Consider the following 18,844-nt stretch of genomic DNA (forward strand, 5'->3'; position numbering starts at 1 on the left):
AAAATGAATTAATTATTTGAATTGTACAAATGAACCAATTTGAATTGAACCATATAGCTCGTGAACTTTAATCGAGTCGAACTCAAACTAAAAAAATAACTTGTATCAAACTCGAGTCAAGTTTTGAACTGAATAAATCTTTATCGAGCTGAACTGAGCTGAATTTTGGTACAACTCAGTTCGACTCATTTCTAACCCTATTTCACATCTTTTGTTCCAAATATTGTATTACTTAATGTAACTTTTATTTCTTATTGTCAAAAAAATCTAAACCTAATATATATTTAATTTTTGTTTTAAAAAAACAAGAAATATATAAAAAGTATTTGTTTGAGAAAGAAAATATAGCTCTTTATCATTTATATATAATTATCGGTTGAATGATAATGAGTAAACACATACATATTAAAAGTTGAATAGAGAGAGAGAAAAATAAATAGAACTCTGACAAACACCAGAAGGAGCTACAACCCAAAAAGCCATACCTGATTTTTTGATAAATCTTCGTTTCTCTGAGATCCATTTCTGCTTCAGTTTGTTTTGGCACACCAATACCAGACTGGGTTATGCTTGAATAGCATAAATTTTTCTAGGTTCACCACAGAAGTTGAAGTTGAAAGATATGAGTTTGATCATGTTCATTCAATGAGTCACATGCCCACTTAGCAAAAACGTTAAATTCGTAAACTTTTATGTGTTTTTGTGTGATTTATTTATCTTGGTCAGTTTAATTTCATTTCATTGCTGAGATAATTCGCCTTATAGTTCAGTTCAGAAGTGGGTTCCATAAAAGAAAAAGGCTTTTTTGATGAACTATGGGTGAGCACGTAGCAGCTTTGCATACTGCTACCAATGCTTTGCAAGCATTAGGAAGAGGATTTGATGTGAACTATGATACGAGGTTGCTCTATTGTAAAGGAATTTCAGGGTCTAGGGTAGTTGAGATTGATTTAGAACACCCTAGGGACCTGTTCTTGTACGATGATGTTGTCATTCCCAATGTTCCTAGGGATATTAGGAACTTTCAAGAGCCTGAAGGGCGTCACAGTTCTGGTGTCTGCACTTTCCAAGAGGTAAAGTACCACTCACAAACTGTTATTTTTGTATTCATTAGGCAATAAAGAGCTAATATGATTGTTAGAAATATTTCATCATTCTTTGTAAGTACTTATGTGAGGCTCATTATCCTATTCAAGTATGAGTTTTTTCCTTTTTGCATGCATCAGTTTTCTTTTTATGTTGTGTAAATAATGTGTTTTGTTGATAAATGAAATTAAACATTCTACATAACACATTTCCTCTTAGCACAACACTTTTGTTTGCTACATAACTAACATTTACTAAATTTTTAATGTTTTGTGAAAGTGGTTTCTTAAATGTAATTGAACATGTAATTTTTCTATTATGTAATTAGTTGTGTCAATGTGGTGGGTATATATCTGTTTTGTTTGGTGTATTGGACATTGGCTATGGAGTAAGGTTCGTGATTGTAGTTAGATTGTGTTTATCAAAATGGTGGACAATTGCAGGATAATGCGGACAATGCGACGGCAATTGTCTTAGCAATGGATCTGTTTAAACTCCCTAAGTGATATGATTTTTCCTTATTTTTTCTTCTTTTACATAATATGGATTTTGTAAGCGTGTGGGAGGGTTGGGAAATGGTGCTTGTGTTGGATATTTATGATCATATTGAAGTGTAGCTTAAAGTGAAGTTAATTGACAGAGGACCTATCTTATGCTAGAGAGCAGGTGCCAGGCTTACCGTGGAGCCGTGAACACTAAGATTGGCAGAAAATAGTTCCATTCTGTTTTGGATGATTTTCCTGTTTGCCAGAAGTTTCTAAATCATATATACTACCAATATTTATTTCACATGCAATACATAACTTTTGCAGCTTTGATAGTGTGCATGTTATTTCCCTGATACCTTGTGTGTAACGTTTTTCTTTTGGCAAAAAAAAAATTTAGTGCAATGTATTGTACTAAAGAATAGAGTCATATTTTGCTATTGGAAATTGCAGCTTTAAATGAAGGAAAGAATTAAAAACTAAAGGCCAAAACTATTTGCTGTTGAAATAATAAATAAAGCAAATGTTGTAACAGTGTTTTTCTTTTTCAAGTTTTGCAAATTTGTGATGATATTTTTTCACTTCATTTCAGATGGTCGAATATTTTAATCATAAGGCAAATATATCCGGGAGCTTTGCTCTTGGGCGCTTTAACTCTGCATTTAGCTTCACTGGTTCAAAACATGTTGATGCTGCAGCCACAAAAACCCTGTCTTCGGATGGGTTTTACATTCCCCTTGCAAAGGTTGAGCTTATGAAATCCCAATTAATTTTGGAAGAAAATGTCAAAAGGGCCGTCCCAATATATTGGGATCCACCATCCTTGGCCAGGTGTGTATCTACAAGTTATCTACATAATGCTGTGACAAGGATATTTATCTTCGGATGGTCACTGATTTTTAATTGTATATTTCCAGCTTTATTGAAAAATTTGGAACCCATGTCATTACGTCAATAACTATTGGCGGAAAAGATGTTATTTATGTTAAACAACATCATACTTCACCTTTATCAAAATTGGAGATAAAGAACTATATTGAGGATATTGGAAATCAGAGGTTCGCTGATATCGATAGCCATACAAGCTCAGGTCAAACAAAATCCAAGGATAAGGCTAGTTCACTTCAATTCAACTTTTCTTACATAAATTTATATCACTCAGGTTCATGATAGGAAGCAATGTAATGCCTTATTATTTTAATTATATATTTTGCAGGGTGTTGAGCCTTTTTCGTTCAATAATCAAGGGATTCACCCTCAACCAACGACTGCAACATATCCTACTGGGAAAGAAGTATGTAACACAAGTTGTATGACATATTTATACGATAGTTCTTTGCATTATATCCAAATTGTTTGTGATTTGAATTTGTTTTGATGAATCATTTTTCTGATTTTGAAGTAAATGAACTATGGGGGTATCTAGTCTTGTGATCTTTTAGTGTGTCTCTAGGCATATAAGTATACAAGTTCTTTGGTCCCTCCCGTCCCATGTTCTCATTTAGGACTTACACCCAAGAACCCTCTGAAATTTTCCCCAACGAGAGAACCTCATTTTTTGTTTCCTCGCTCCTTTGTGAATTCCTACACCTTGTTCATGTATGAAACAAAAACACAAGTTGGTAAATAGCTATTATGTAGCCCAAGTGTGAGAGTTGAGAGATGGAATAAATGGTTCAGTAAGACACTTATAAAATTGGCTTGGTGGCAAAAATTGGATATCACAGCATCCCACAGGTCACACAGTTTATGTATCTTGGAGTTGGATTTATCATGCAAAGTGATGGAGAAATAGATGGAGATGTAAATCGTAGTATTCAAGTTTCGTAGATTAGATGAAGGAATGCTTAAAGTGTTATTGTAATCGCAAAGTATCTACCAAGTTAAAAGGGAAATTTTACTGTACGACCATAATGTTAGTCATGCTTTACGGTGCCGGATGTTGGATAGTAATAAAGTTCCAATAAGTGCAGAACTGTAGGAAAGATGATAAATTTGCATTGGATGAGTGAACATAATAGAGGAAAAGTGGGAGTGACATCTATTGAGGAAGAGATGGTAGAATCGTTCGTAAATAAAACCATAAGGGATTTAGATCTAAATGGTCTCTCATAAGATCTGGTTTTTCAGAAGATACAGGTTTATTATTTGATCTATATAGCTGATCCACCAAGTTGGGAAAAGGCTTTGCCTGTTGCAATCGATGTATTTGTGGTAAATAGCTATGATGCATGGGTATGGGTAAAAGTGTCAGATACGACATTAGTATGACACTAGGATATGGAATTTCTTCAAAAGTTTGCATATCGATACAACAGAATACTACTGACATATGCATAAAACATTATGTGCATCATCTCAAATCATCTCACAAAGCATGAAATATATACGTGTGTAGACTATCACAAGACTTCTTAAATATAAAAGTGAATAGAAGAGCTTTTATTTTCAACATTAATCATTGCTGACACAATAGAAGACTATTTTTTTCAACATTGGTCATTGGCGACATAGTAGAAGACTAGGATTTATCAAAGTTGATATGATATTCCGCATTGGAACGAAAATTCGAAGTTAGAAAAAAATTATAAGATGCAACTAGCATTCAATGTTGTTTGAGGGATATCTTGTATGGGTTCATATCTAACACTAGTACAAAAGACAGTATAAACTATTAGTGCTTCATAGGTGAATCCCTCTTGCGCATTTCTACCACAGTCGTGCACTTTTGTTGTTTGCATTTTATGTTATTTTATTTCTTTAAGATCTGAAAATATATAAGCAAACTTAATGAGATTTATCAAATCTAGGATCTGTTGGGCTTGGGCTATTTGAGAAGGAGGAAATGGGCATGGTTTATCCGGGACTGTTTAGGAGTTCTTTGTCCTAGAATGCTAAAGTACAGATAAATGATCAGGAAAGGAGTGAGCCTGAAAGAATGAGCATACCTTTGTAACGGGGGGAGGTTTAGTACTTAGCATTGAGTCAGTGACTAGGAGGAATGGTAAGCTCTAATTGTGAGCCAGTTACAAGACTTGATCTTTCTCCTCATTCGGCTTTAAGACCCTTTTTATTGGTTTCCAGCCTATGCATTACAGGATTCTTCGGGACTTTGTCAATGACATCAAATTGGATTTGTTTCCTTCATTTCATTTAACTTCATTTGATGGCTGTAAAAACTTAAATCTGAAAGTCCTTGTTTGCTTTGGTATGCGCAGAAATGCCAAAATTAATACACTGGTGAATGGTGATAAATTGTGGCTATTTTAGATATCACTCACTTCCCTTTTCCTTGGAAGCTTGGAATATGACATGCATAAGGTAGTTTGTTTAACTCTGGAAAAAAACCTGTGTCAGCATATGTCTGTACCGAGAAGAATTCATACTTACTTTTAGGAACTTAGGCGTGATGCTTGCATGTCATTTATGGTTATTGAGTTTTATTAGCCGATTGGCCTTTTCAGTGTCTCCATTAATTTTATCTAGAACCAAAAAAAGAACTTCATCCCACCTTCTTTTTCTCTTAACTTCCTCGAATACTTATTGGTCAGGATGTCACAGTCATTTTCAGAAGAAGAGGAGGAAATGATTTGGAACAAAACCACAGTAAATGGGTAAGAACTGTCAAGTCCTCTCCGGATATCATCAAAATGAGTTTCTGTCCTATAACAGATCTCCTAGATGAAAGACCGGGAAAGGAGCATTTGGCTCGTGCTGTTGGTCTTTATCTTGAATGTAAGTCCACTTATCCTTCATCGTAGACAATTTACCATATTTTTCTATTGGCTTCTAGGAGTTTAATGTAATATATTCATTGCACATTTCTTTTTTCTTCTTAATTATTGTTCTCAGATAAACCTCCAATCGAAGAACTTAGATATTTCCTAGAGTTTCAGATACCTCGTGTCTGGGCTCCTATACAGGACAAGATTCCTGGTCACCAAAGGAAGGAACCTGTGTGCCCATCTTTGCAATTCAGCATAATGGGGCATAAACTTTACATCAGCCAAGAACAGGTAAAGATTCACTTTTGGCATTTTCTATTGCTTATAAACTTCTTATCAAGTGTCATTTTCTATTGCTTATTCACAGTTTTGGGGTAGATAAAGCTTCCCCCTCCATTTTATTTTCGTGTTTTTCTTGCGTGGTGAAGGGACATTTGGTTTGTTATTGTGAGTTGTTAATCAAAATATAATTCTAGGATCTATTCTGCTTGTGCCTTTGTTATAATAGGTTGAAAGTTATATAATTAATTTACTTCACTAGCATGAAGTTCATCACTATAGTTGTGTGGTGTAATTCGGTAATAAGGTGGGGGATGAGTGTGTTATCGTGTTTATCTTCAAGGACCTAGTTCATGAAAGTAACCGTTGATGTTGTCATATTATCTTGTACTATTTCTTCTTCAGTTAATTTCCTTTCGGGAATGTTTGCTTTAAGCATGATATTATATTTCATTCATATAACATTGCATGATATTATATCTTTGTAGCGTGGGAACATAAAAAATGGTGCCGGTACACGTTGGGTACTTGTGGGTACGTACCGGGATACGTGCCATTTTATTATCATTATCTTTTTAATTTGGGTACTTCTGAGTACTACTTTAGTGTTGATTTTTCCAAAACTATGACATTTTGGGATGAAAATGCAGGTTTTTTCCCTCCTTTTTTCATCCCAATCGCATCATGATACTGAATCTCCGAGTTAATTAATCTATAATTCTCACATCTCAACTAGTTTTGAGCATTTGCCTCACATCCTAATATACTCCCATCCTTTGTCTGTGCTGGCACTTATCATTTTTCCTTTCTAATATATATGTTTATTTTTCAAAATTTCTACTGACATACCCGTACCTTAGATTTTTAGAATATTTCTTACCAGTACCCATACCATCTACCAGTACCGTCGACACATGCATGCCACATAGTATTATATATTTCACTAGCGAAATATATTATTAAAGAGACATGTCTAGGTATGCTAACATGTTATCTAGTTTCACATATGCTTGGAGAAGAAAGCTTCCATAGGAATATGGAGTTAAGTAGTTTTCTGCCATCTTGGTGTTTGATTACTAAATTATCAACTTACATAATTATCGGCTACTTGGGTTAGTGAGAAGACATCAAAGTCTAGAAGAAAATTGGCGCATTCCTAATCAATTTTATTTTAGACAATGGTTCTTTTTAAATGCAGATTACAGTTGGCCGTCGGCCAGTAACTGGCTTACGTCTTTGTCTAGAAGGAAGCAAGCAGAATCGACTAAGTGTTCATCTTCAACACTTGGTATCCCTTCCGAAGATTCTTCAGCCTTATTGGGACAGCCATGTAGCTATCGGTGCTCCTAAATGGCAGGGACCCGAGGAACAAGATAGCCGGTGGTTTGAGCCTGTTAAGTGGAAGAAATTTTCTCATGTGAGCACTGCACCAATTGAGAACCCTGAAACCTTTATAAGCGACTTCTCTGGTGTCTGCATAGTTACTGGAGCACAGCTTGGAGTGTGGGATTTTGGATCGCGGAATATATTGTACATGAAGCTCTTGTATTCTAGGTTACCAGGCTGCACAGTCCGTCGATCACTCTGGGATCACACCCCAAACAAGGCACCGAAAATTATCACTGCTTCAAACACTTCCAACCCAGATGAGTCAAGCACTGGTTCAAGAGAAAACGTCGGTGGGAACAAGTTTGTGAAATTTGTTGACTTGTCTGAAATGAGCCAAGGACCGCAAGATCCTCCGGGCCATTGGTTAGTTACTGGCGGAAAGCTTGGCGTTGAAAAAGGGAAAATTGTTTTGAGAGTGAAATATTCGTTGCTAAATTACTGATTTCACCAGCCATGTTTTTTGTGTGATCTGCAGTGCTGGTTTCTGTTAGAATTAGCAGTGTTTCAGGTGCTTATTATGATTTTTCTATGTAAAAACATTGAGGTTTTGTTGACATGAGTTGAATAGGAAGCTTATACTTTTAGTATATAACTATTACTGGATCTATATTATGGTGGCAATTTGCAAATGTTTCCTTTGCTTATGCTGATGTTATGTCCATATCTCATTGCAGTTAGAACCTGATTCCACCATACCCATTTTAAGTCGTGTTTATATCCTCACAGCATTCAAAATACAAAATGTCAAAATCCTTAACTCTCCTCTCTTTACTTTGTTATAACCACCTCTTCCAAAAGCTTAAATATATATAGGAAATAACTATAACTATTTGTTAGTTATTGTGAGAAATGAAAATAATTAATATGGACAATAAAGATTAAACAAATTGATCATATGACTAATAATTAATTTTTAATCTTAACAATCATGTATGTGTTAGATGTTTTATTCAGTTTATGTATTGTGTTAGTAGTTTATGAGTAGTTTAGTAAGTTACCACCACTTTAGAGGAAGTTGTGTATGTAGTTTGTGAAACTGATTATAACCTATTTACTTTGCCTATTTTAAGGTTGTCATCTAGTGCATAATGAAATACATCAGTTTGCAATTTTCCCTTCCTAACATTGGTATCAGAGCCAGAGAGAAAGGCATATTAAGTTATTAACACTGCAGTGATACTTCACTTCGGTAGTACAGGCTGAGAAAAACAAAACAGAGAGCATGATGCAATGAAATTGAAAGACTTGAGAGCCAAAAATTTCTTATTTCAAGCCATTGATCGCTCTATCCTGGAAACCATTCTTTGCAAAGAAACTTCCAAGGATATTTGGGATTAAATGAAGATGAAATATCAAGGTTCCTCTAGAGTCAAACGTGCTCAACTTCAAGCCTTGAGAAGGGACTTTGAAACTTTGCAAATGAAGGAAAGTGAGGTTGTTACTAGTTATTGTTCAAGGGTGATGGGAACTGCAAACAACATGCGAATTCATGGAGAAAAGATGGGAGGCACCCTCATTGTTGAAAATATTCTACACTCACTCACATCAAAATTTGACTATATGATGTGCTCAATTGAAGAGTCCAATGACACTGATGAACTCTCCCTTGATGAACTTCAAAGTTCATTGTTAGTTCATGAACAAAAGATGCATAGAAGTTCAACAACGGAGGAACAAGCATTGAAAACTTCTACCAATACTCATTCCAATAACTTTAAAGGAAGGGGTAGGGGTAGAGGTAGAGGATATGGAGGTCGAGGAAATAGAGATTCCAGCAGGAACTTTTAAGGCAATTCTCACCAACAACAAGGAAGAGGTAAAATTTATGAAAAATCCAAGTTAGAGTACTACAGATGCCATAAGTTTGGTTATTATGCCTCTGAGTGCTACACAAAATTGCCTAATTACAAAGGAAAAGGAGAAATGTCTAACTTTGTAGAGGAGAATGAAGAAGAAACATTGTTGATGACATCTCATGAGAAATTCCAATCTGATGTATGGTATGTTGATACTGGTTGTAGCAACCACATGTGTGGAAGTAAGTCATCTTTCTCTTATTTAGATGAAAACTTTCGATCTAAAGTGAGTTTTGGTGATTGTTCTACTGTAAATGTGATGGGAAAAAGAGATATTAAAATTCAAACCAAGAATGGTTTGGTGGAAACCATCTCTAATGTATTTTATGTTCCTGACTTGAAAAGCAATTTGTTGAGTGCTGGCCAATTGCAGGAAAAAGGTTATAATAACCATACAAAAAGATGCTTGTGAAATATATGATCCTATCATAGGAGCCATTGCAGTTGTTGAAATGAGTTCTAACAGGTTGTTTGCATTGAAGATTCAATGTGCACAAACATGCTTGATGAGTGAAGTGAAGGATCCCTCATGGCTTTGGCATTTTCGCTATGGCCACTTAAATTTCAATGGATTGAAGACTCTATAGCAGAAAAACTGGTCTTCCACCAATAGTCAATCCATCTCAAATTTGTGAAGAATGTGTTGTTGGCAAACAACATCGTTCATCATTTCCAAAAGGAAAATCATGGAGAGCAAAACAAGTTTTGGAGTTGATTCATTCTGATATTTATGGGCCAATTAATCCTACATCAAATGGTGGTAAACGCTACTTCATTACATTTATTGATGATTATACTCGAAAAACTTGGGTTTATTTTCTACAGGAAAAATCTGAGGCTCTATCAGTTTTCAAACACTGCAAAGCACTTGTTGAAAAAGGAAGTGAACATGCAATCAAGGTTCTTCGCAGTGATCGTGGTGGTGAATACAACTCACAAGAATTCGCATGTTTTTGTGACACATATGGAATTAAGAGGCAACTTACATCAGCTTACACACCACAACAGAATGGCATTGCAGAAAGGAAGAACCGAACAATCTTGAACGTGGTTCGAACCATTTTGAAGATGAGTGGAGTGCCAAGAAACTTTAGGCCAGAAGCTGTAAATTGGAGTATTCATTTGTTGGATAGAAGCCCCACCTTTGCTGTAAAGAACATGACACCAGAAGAAGCATAGAATGGACACAAGCTAAGTGTTGAGCATTTTAGAATTTTTGGTTGCATAGCTTATGCCCATGTTCCAGACCAGAAAAAGGAAGAAGCTTGATGATAAAAGTGAAAAGTGTGTTTTCCTTGGTGTTAGTCAAGCCTCCAAAGCACATAAGTTATACAACCCTCTCACTAAGAAGATTGTGACAAGCAGAGATGTCATCTTTGATGAAGAAAGAACTTGGGAGTGGAATGGACAACAAACTACTCCAAATACTTCAGAATTTAGACTTGAAGAAGAGGAACAAGAAAATGGGCAGCAGCCTTGTACAAATAATTCACAAGAATGTTATTGGTTATGTTGAATTCAATTATGTTGATAACCTTGATTGGAGAATGTTTATAAAAAAAGGTTATTTGACTTGGTTTGTAGACTTTAATTGTTTTGTGATAATTAGAGTGTTATATATGAATTGAGTAACAATCAATGATTAGCTTTGCAAGTTTTAGGATAATGAAATTGAAAAAGATGAATTGATGAATGATTAATGTTGAGCTTCTTAAGCTCTGGGAAAAATAATTTAAAGACAACAACGCTTCAATGATAGAAGTTATCTCCAAGCTTAACCATCATGAAGAAAAGCATATAACAAGAATGAGTTGAATTGAAAGACAAAGTGAATGATGGACAATTTGTGCCCAAGAAGAGAAAAAGAAGAAGAAGAAGAATGAATCGAAAAAGAGAAGAAATTGAATGATGGCCACACAACAGGCAACTCCAAACAACAAAAATCAAATTTGAGAATTGATTATCAATAAGGAAGAACTAGAAACCATGACAATCTAGAAACCACCATCATTTAAGTGATAATTAGGGTGACATTGAGAGCGTAAAAAAGAACCATGATGAACACAAAAATACAAACATTAACCACAACAAGACCATGATATATGTGAACCACATTCAACAATTCTATATATATCCAACACTCCCTCTCAACCTGAAGCATTGAAAGTGAGATGACAACAACTAAGAACAAGTGGGAAAGAAAGTAACTACTAGAAAACCAACAAACACAAGAATCACAAGCCTAAGCTTCCCTCAAGGTAAATATAATTGCTCTGATATCATTTGGAATTATAGGGTTGAGGTATATAAGAAGAAAAGTGAATGATCAAAATAATAAATTGTATTGATAATATTAGGGATGATTATGTAATGATTAAGGGTGGAAACAGGCCACACTTTGCCTTAAACAGGTTGAGCCTGTATAGCATATAGGAGCCTGGGACTGGTCTGTTAGCATGTTTAAATTGTTTACCAAAGCCTAGGCCTGGCCTGTTTAAAAGTCTGGCCTGACCTGTTAGCTTGTTTAAAGGGCTATTATACTATATTATATTGAAATAGGTGATCATGTCTATATTTAAATAACTAATATGCATACTTTTAAATAGATTTTTATAATCCTAACAATTAAAATATATTTTTGTATACATTTTTATATTAAAATTACATATATAATAAAATTACTTATATATTAAAATTATAAAATATGAACATTATTACATAATATAACTAAATAGGCCGGCCTGTTAGGCTTAATAGGCCATTTGGATGGCCTAAAGCCTGACCTGTTAAACTAAATAGACTTTTCAAAAAGCCTGAGCCTGACCTGTTTACGAAAAAAGTCTGGCCTGACCTAGCCTGTTATAGGCCAGGTAATAGGCACCTAGTAGACAGCCTGACCTGTTTCCACCCCTAGTAATGATATTGTAATACTTTTTTATACCAAAGACATAACATTAACCTCTATTTATATTAGTACTAGACTCATATATAAGATAATTTAAGACTAAAAATATTAAATATAAGATATGATAATGATATTATCTTGATATCCAAATATTATGTACATATCCTATATAATAATTAAAGGCTAAGATAATTCCTATATTTTAGTATTATGAAGTCTCTACTTATAAATTAGTTCAGAGACATTAAACTAATTGTTAGTTAAACCAATAATTAAGTCGGTACATAGTTAATAGTTGCACGCGAACGAATGCTGCTAATAGGCCACTTGGTTCCTTAGGCTACTCTTGGTCAAGTAAAAATTGAGTGGGATACAAGTTACGTCACAATGGTACCTTGCATGGGTGGTGGATAGGAGTGGGAACATGCATAGTTGACTCTTCATAGGATTGTGTCATGTCTAAAGAAAATAATTTTTATGTATCTAAGAGATAAATTGTTGTTTTTGTATTTACATTTAATAATAAAAATGTCATTTTATTATATATAAATGATAAAAGTATTATTTTGTACTATTTTTTATTCCTAATTTTGAGATGATCATAACTATGTTTATTAGGTAATATTTAGTGCCCTTTCACATGTTTTCCAAATTGTTAAAAAAAGTAATTAACACAGTAAAATAAAATTTTGATAGACAATGTTTCTTACGGGAGGGAGAGAGGATAATTGTGAATCTCTAGAGATTTGAATTGTTCACACTTTCTATCTAGTTTCTCTAATAAGTGAGCTACCACTTAAAGATTATTGATATAATAATTTGAACATAATATGATTATCATTTACTTTTTTATAGGACATGGGAAAAAAGTCGGTATATTAAAATAACTAACATGACTACTCGTATTATAAACCATAATAATTTTTTTAAAGATCGTATTTTTTTAATGAATGTAGAAAGTTTACAACTCTAGTGCAATGTAAGATTTTTAGGGTCGTGAATCCTTAAATAAGTTTATGTTGAGAAATTAACTTTTCAACATATAAAATAAATTATTTTCCCATACAAATTTACACCCCTTTAAATTCCCTTATATGTGCATTGTGAATATTAGTCTTTTAGATTAAGTTAGGTTGATAAACAAACTTGACAGAAGCAATACAAGTTATACATACATATTAAAAATGTTATTCGCACTCTATTTTTAGAGGAACAATTTATTTTCCTTTGGTTTTTAAGAGGATGTTTTTATATGTGAAGGATGAAAAGTAAATAATAAATATTTATGGATAAAATTCATTGTTATAGAAGAAATTGTCAAAATTTTAGAGTACAAATAACATTACTTTTATACATATTTAGCACTGCAAAAGTGTTAAAATTTATTTGTAGGACTAAAATAGGTGTATAAAGTGGAACATCAAATACTATACCCCTCTCTTACCTTCTATATAAACACCCTTCACCCCTTATACTCACCAAGTGAAGTAAGCAATTCCATAGTAAGGCATAACAATAGCAATTAGTTTGTGACTTGTTCTTGATCATTTAGAAGTATGGCAAGCATGAAATTTGCATGCATCGTTATTATGTGCTTTGCTGTGGTGGGTGCACCCATTGCACAGGCCATATCATGTGGTCAAGTAGGTAACAACTTAAAACCGTGCCTCCGCTACATCATGTCTTTTTGGGGAAGTGTTCCTGGACTGTGCTGCGACGGAGTCAAGACCGTCATGGCACATGTTCAGAACACCGCCGACAAACGGGCTACGTGCAATTGCCTCAAATCCATGGTTGCTAAAATTGGTTTTGTTCCCTGGAGGGCTAAATCAATCCCTCGCGAATGTGGGGTTGTGCTCCCTTACGAGATCAGCACCTCCATCAATTGTGATAAGTATGTTATAAATTCTCCTTTCAAACTCGTTACTTTTTTTTTCCCACAAATTTGTAAGAGTCTATTTCCGAGTTAGTTTTTAGATGAAAAAAATAGAAAGGGAAGACTTTAGAGTATGGATGGCAACCTAGTTCGAACTCATAAGTACCTTTCCCGAACCCACCCCAATTTTAAATATTAGGTTTGAGATCGTGTATGGTATATGTGATATCTAACCCCGAACTCGACCAAACTCGATTTATATAATAAATACCAAATTGTAGAATTATTTATATATATAACACTAAAGGGCAAACCAATCCATTTAAATGATATGGGGACATGTTTCAAGCCAAGGTTGATAGGGTACTTGAAACTTGACGAGTCGGGATGATAATCTTCTTTTTATCCTAACTGCATCCAGGATCAGTTTTGGATTCGAGAATTCAGGTTCAAGGTTAGGTAAGCAAAAATCCAAACCTCATCAGTCTCGTTGTCATTCTTACTTGGGAGCATTTACCAATTTTAATATAACACCTCAGTCTTAATATGCAATATCTTTCATCTCATAAATTTACTAAGCATATTATCTTTTAAGCTTAAATACCGAGACTTTAATTCCCCATAGCATATCACGTCTTGAACCAATGACATTAGTAACTTATATTCATAGATTTAACTGAGTTGCTCCTACTAACCTATAATAATAGTGTAATGATAGCAACTTAATCAAATATATAATGTCTCCAATGTCCCAGATTGGAGTTGTGAGAGGCTCCCTCTAGGATATGTATTAAAAAATTTATAATCATGTTATCTCTTGGTCGTTTTTATTTGTTTTAACTAAAATTATTATTTTTGCTTGAGAACTTTTGTGCTTTGTAATGTTGAAGAAACAGATTTTTCTTGCTGGAGAGTTATATAGATGTCTTCTGAAATTATACTGAAGAGCTATTCTTTTAATCATTGAATTTCACTTTAAATGGTCACGTTTTGCTACTACTACAATATACATGCCTCTGTCTCAGATTAATTAAGAAGAGAGATTTCCATAAACACGTGCCTACAATTAGCACAACAAATCTAGTACTTTCACTTTATTTTTTATTTTTTTGATAAAACAACAATTTTACTATATGAAACACAATTGGATGCTCAAAACTTTACAACATAAACCAAAATGAACTCCTAAGAACTATTCTTTATATATTGTACGGGGTCATATACCGTCTGAAAATAATACATTTCAGTTTTCTAATATATTAAATCAATTCCATGCTCTAATTTTTTTAAATTCAACAAAGCCACTAAATTGCAAGAACTACTATTAAAAGAGTTAGAATCGAGATAAAAGTGCATGAAAAATAAAGAAAAAATAATATGATATGATACTTTTATTCTTTAAAAATATATAGTGATGATACTTTTACTCTTAAATACAAAAAACAAAATCAATAATTTGTCTCTTTGTACGGAGAATATTCTTTTCTTTTCAAAAGTGTCATATTTTCTGAAAAGCCTTAGAGCATCTCTAGTGGTGGTCCTTAACAAAAAACGAACTATCTGTAAATTTTGGTGCCACCGGAAGTGATATGTTTTTGTCTGTAAATAGAAAATCGTTCTCTAATTAGAGCATAATTCTTATTTTCACAAAGCCTTTGAAATAATAAAAAATGAAGAAAGAAAAAGGGAAAGAAGTGTAACAAATCTTTTTTCTTTACTTTAGAGAGTATGACATTTAACAGCGCTTGTCTGAGTGAATACTGTTAAAAGTAGAAAATAAACATTTAACATCACTCATTTGAGTGAGTTTTGTTAAAAGCAGAAAGTAGATATTTAAAAACACTCGCTTAAATGTGTGTTTTAAAAGTAGAAAGCATACATTTAATTTGAATGAGCACTGTTAAAAGTAGAAAGTAGACATTTAATAACACTCATTTGAATGAGTGTTATTAAATGTATACTTTCAACCAATTAACAGCGCCTACTTGAGTGAACATTCTTATTAAGGACAAAAGGTGAGTTGCATTATTTGAATGAAAAAATAGAAAAAAATAGATTAATTTACTAAGAAATGTGAACAACTATAAAATAAGGTGAGACTTATTTTATGGACAGTAAATGGGTTGCATTGCTTAGGAGGATGCTCTTCTAGACCATACTATGACATGCCAAAGCATAATCCTCAATAGCCTCTTGCCTTTCTTCAATCTTGAAAAAAGACATGCAATATAAAATGATCCAATATATGTAGTTACCCCAATAGATGCGTCACTATGTCAATTACACCAAAAGTTGATTACTTTTTAATGATCCAATATATGTAGTTACCCCAATAGATGCGTCACTATGTCAATTACACCAAAAGTTGATTACTTTTTATTTAAATTGCTAACGATCTTATTTTCTTGTTTCTGTTGTCAATATTGCAGCATCAATTAAGTTCTGAAGAGAGGAAGTGGGAACTTCTAGAATGGGGAACACAGGAAAACTACTATATCACTACTACTATGAAAGTAACCTAAATGTTAATGAGAATAAAAAAGAGTAGGACTAAGGCTTCACTCATATGCCCCTCTCATATTGTAGGTTTTGATTGTTCCTTGTACGGATTATATATAAATAATAATCTACGTTAATTTGTTTGCCTCCTCCTTTTTAAGATTATGATAATTCATTCCTTTTGCTCAATTAAAATTATTAGTTAACGATAATAATTCTTATATCAAAATTATAAAAATAATAAATATTATTTATACAATTATATATGGATAATTAAAATTAAATTTAATTAATAAATATGTTATTTATTCTCAATTATCAGTCACTTCCTCTCTATATATATATTATTTTATTATATTCCAATTTAAATTAATTTTTTCTTAAAATAATTATTAAATAATTTCCTTTTTATTTTAATAATAATAAATATTTATTTTATAATAATCAAATAAGTAATAATTAAATAAATAATTAAAATAGATAATAAATATTTTATAAAAATCTTCTAAATGTATTATTTTCAAGAGTTTAAGAGGGTTACAACTTATGTTGTATATTTTTGCCAGACATGGATGGAGAAGTATTCGCGACCATTAGTATTATATTTACCATCTCTAGAAGCAATGACATGAGTCACAATTGACATTGCCTCTTTTCTTTTAACCTCTTCCTTAAAACACTTTTGAAATTGATTGTATTAAAAATTATTTTTTCCTAATTAAAAAATTCATCCTACTAATTAATCATGCAAAACATGTTTTATCTATTAAATATAAAGTTATCTTTTACTTGCACAATTAATTTACAAAATTAATTTTGGAATTTAATAGGAATGTCATATCTTGTGTTATATCTTTTTATCTGCTTTGATTTGAGAAATGGTCGTGCTAATTAGTACTGCTTGTGCCATCTTTTGAAACGAGAAAGTAGTTTAAGACCAATGTTGTATCTTTTATAGTAATTTCATTTCAATTAACTATAATAATTCCTTTTAATTTTTTATTAATATAAATACTTCAGGAATTAAATTGAGAATTGGAAGAACAATCGTAATTAATATATCCTTTTTCCATCCTATTTTAGTATAGAAGTAGTCGTGATCATTATTATTGCTTGTATCATCTCCAGAACTGGGGAGTGTGGTCTATGATCTGTTTATTTTCTTTCAACCTAGACTTTTCATTGTCCTTTCTTTCCTCCTCAGAGATAACCACGTTAAAATCCTCGACAATGCACCATAGGTTGCCTTGAGCGTTTTTTTCTTCATTCTTTCAGTTCTTGCCAAAGTTTCTGTTTCTCCTTGTCATTGCATGGAGCATAAATGTTGACCATGTAACATATTTTTTCATAGTCACCTCACTTTCCAATGATACCCAAGAAGCCACTCCTTTGGCCGATGTCAATTTTGTGAAACTTGTTCTTCCGCCATAAGCTTAGGATGCTGCTAGAGTTCCCAACCGACGATTGAAAACTCCAATCAGAATCGGACCCATCCCAGAGTTTTCTATAGATGTTGTTATTAATGAATTCTAGTTTTGTTTCTTGAATACAAAAGTCTATATCCTCCATCTTGACCACATTGCTCACCACCTTCTTCTTCGCCATCCTGCAAAATCCTCTCACATTTAGGGTGGCTAGCTTCATTTAATACCTTTATGATCCTCATCATCCTTTCCAATGATTGTTGTGAGTTTATTATCCTTGATGTTTGGTTCCATTTCCAGGAATTTCTCGAGTAAAGGGAGTCAATGAGTTCCATGTTAACCAAATCATTGATTAGTTGGTTGTCCTTATTTTATCCTTCAAATCCAAGATCTTCCGGAGTCTCAAGTCACTTTAGCTTCAGATAAGTTGTTTTTATGTTAGGTGTAAAAATTACCTTAATTCACAAGGCTAATTTAACACCTTTTAAATTTAAATACTTACTTTATGCATTCATAATTGGAATTTTGATGAATATTTGCGCTAATCCTTTGAATTGAGTTTCCATGATATTTCAGGACATTAGAAGGGAAAAATAGGCTAGGATTGGTAACAAATTTCAAAAAGCAAGGAAGGCCACAAACTAGCTGACCTGTGCCTAGTGCAGGAATGACGCTCATCGCAAGCCACGCTAAGTGCAACTTGCCTTAGTGAAGAGTCAGGCCAGGCAAAGAGGTATGCTGAGTGCACCACCCCTGCGCCCATTGCAAGCACCAAAACACATTATTAAAAAGAGATCGAAAAAGCCAAGACGAGATATTGGGAAGACTTCATCTAGAGTTACCTAATTTTTAGTTCCTAACTGAATATTGGACAATTCTAGGATGGTTTGGATTTTCCTTAGTGCTTAGATAATTATGTGTTGGAAATGAGATGTAAAGGTGAGAGAGTATGAGTGGTGAAGTTGCTTTAGGTTCATGGAGGATGTATCACTTCTTCATTACTTATAATTTTCTGCATTATTCTTTATCCTTGTTGTGTATGAAAATGCTTAGCTAGGATTACTCTCTTGTTGGGATTGATTGTATTATTCATTTTATGTATCATTTGGATTTGATTCATGAATGAATTGAAGTTTTTGATTTTTATGAATTACCTTGCCATGCTTAATGCTTATTTTGTGAATGACGATTTGCTTAGTATGATTTAGGAAATAAATTAGTAAAGAATTTTTTATTCAATAGTCCAAAACATGCAATTCATCCTTTTTGTGTAATGCTAGATGTAGTTTATGCTTAATTGTCACAATGTGTGCATGTGTT

At 33.2% G+C, this 18,844-nt stretch overlaps 2 protein-coding genes and 1 long non-coding RNA gene across 4 annotated transcripts; all 3 read left to right on the top strand.

Moving 5' to 3' along the window:
- On the top strand, positions 413–7,608 carry LOC109350152 (MACPF domain-containing protein CAD1-like). 2 transcript variants are annotated; one of them, XM_019591312.1, is made up of 8 exons: positions 413–658; positions 817–1,073; positions 2,164–2,402; positions 2,489–2,684; positions 2,788–2,865; positions 5,123–5,306; positions 5,424–5,587; positions 6,774–7,608. In XM_019591312.1, the coding sequence occupies exons 1-8, from the start codon at positions 646–648 to the stop codon at positions 7,404–7,406; spliced, it is 1,764 nt and encodes a 587-aa protein (XP_019446857.1). In that variant the 5' UTR covers positions 413–645; the 3' UTR covers positions 7,407–7,608. The 2 variants fall into 2 exon arrangements, with proteins under 2 accessions (XP_019446857.1, XP_019446866.1); XM_019591321.1 differs by having other exon boundaries at positions 413–1,073.
- LOC109350167 lies at positions 4,839–5,060 on the top strand. Its single transcript, XR_002108081.1, has 2 exons — positions 4,839–4,937; positions 4,968–5,060. It is a non-coding gene; the product is annotated as an uncharacterized LOC109350167 (long non-coding RNA).
- On the top strand, positions 13,200–16,255 carry LOC109342392 (non-specific lipid-transfer protein 1-like). Its single transcript, XM_019580384.1, has 2 exons — positions 13,200–13,619; positions 16,031–16,255. The coding sequence occupies exons 1-2, from the start codon at positions 13,282–13,284 to the stop codon at positions 16,038–16,040; spliced, it is 348 nt and encodes a 115-aa protein (XP_019435929.1). The 5' UTR covers positions 13,200–13,281; the 3' UTR covers positions 16,041–16,255.

The sequence above is a fragment of the Lupinus angustifolius genome, chromosome LG01 (genome assembly GCF_001865875.1).
Source record: "Lupinus angustifolius cultivar Tanjil chromosome LG01, LupAngTanjil_v1.0, whole genome shotgun sequence".
Classification (NCBI taxonomy): domain Eukaryota; kingdom Viridiplantae; phylum Streptophyta; class Magnoliopsida; order Fabales; family Fabaceae; genus Lupinus; species Lupinus angustifolius.

Bases quoted from the DNA above. Each gene is read 5' to 3' on its own strand.
- LOC109350152 (XM_019591312.1), top strand. The intron at 2,403-2,488 runs GTGTGTATCTAC...GTATATTTCCAG, and splicing joins GATCCACCATCCTTGGCCAG to CTTTATTGAAAAATTTGGAA. The intron at 2,866-5,122 runs GTATGTAACACA...CTTATTGGTCAG, and splicing joins CATATCCTACTGGGAAAGAA to GATGTCACAGTCATTTTCAG.
- LOC109342392 (XM_019580384.1), top strand. From the start codon at position 13,282: ATGGCAAGCATGAAATTTGCATGCATCGTTATTATGTGCTTTGCTGTG.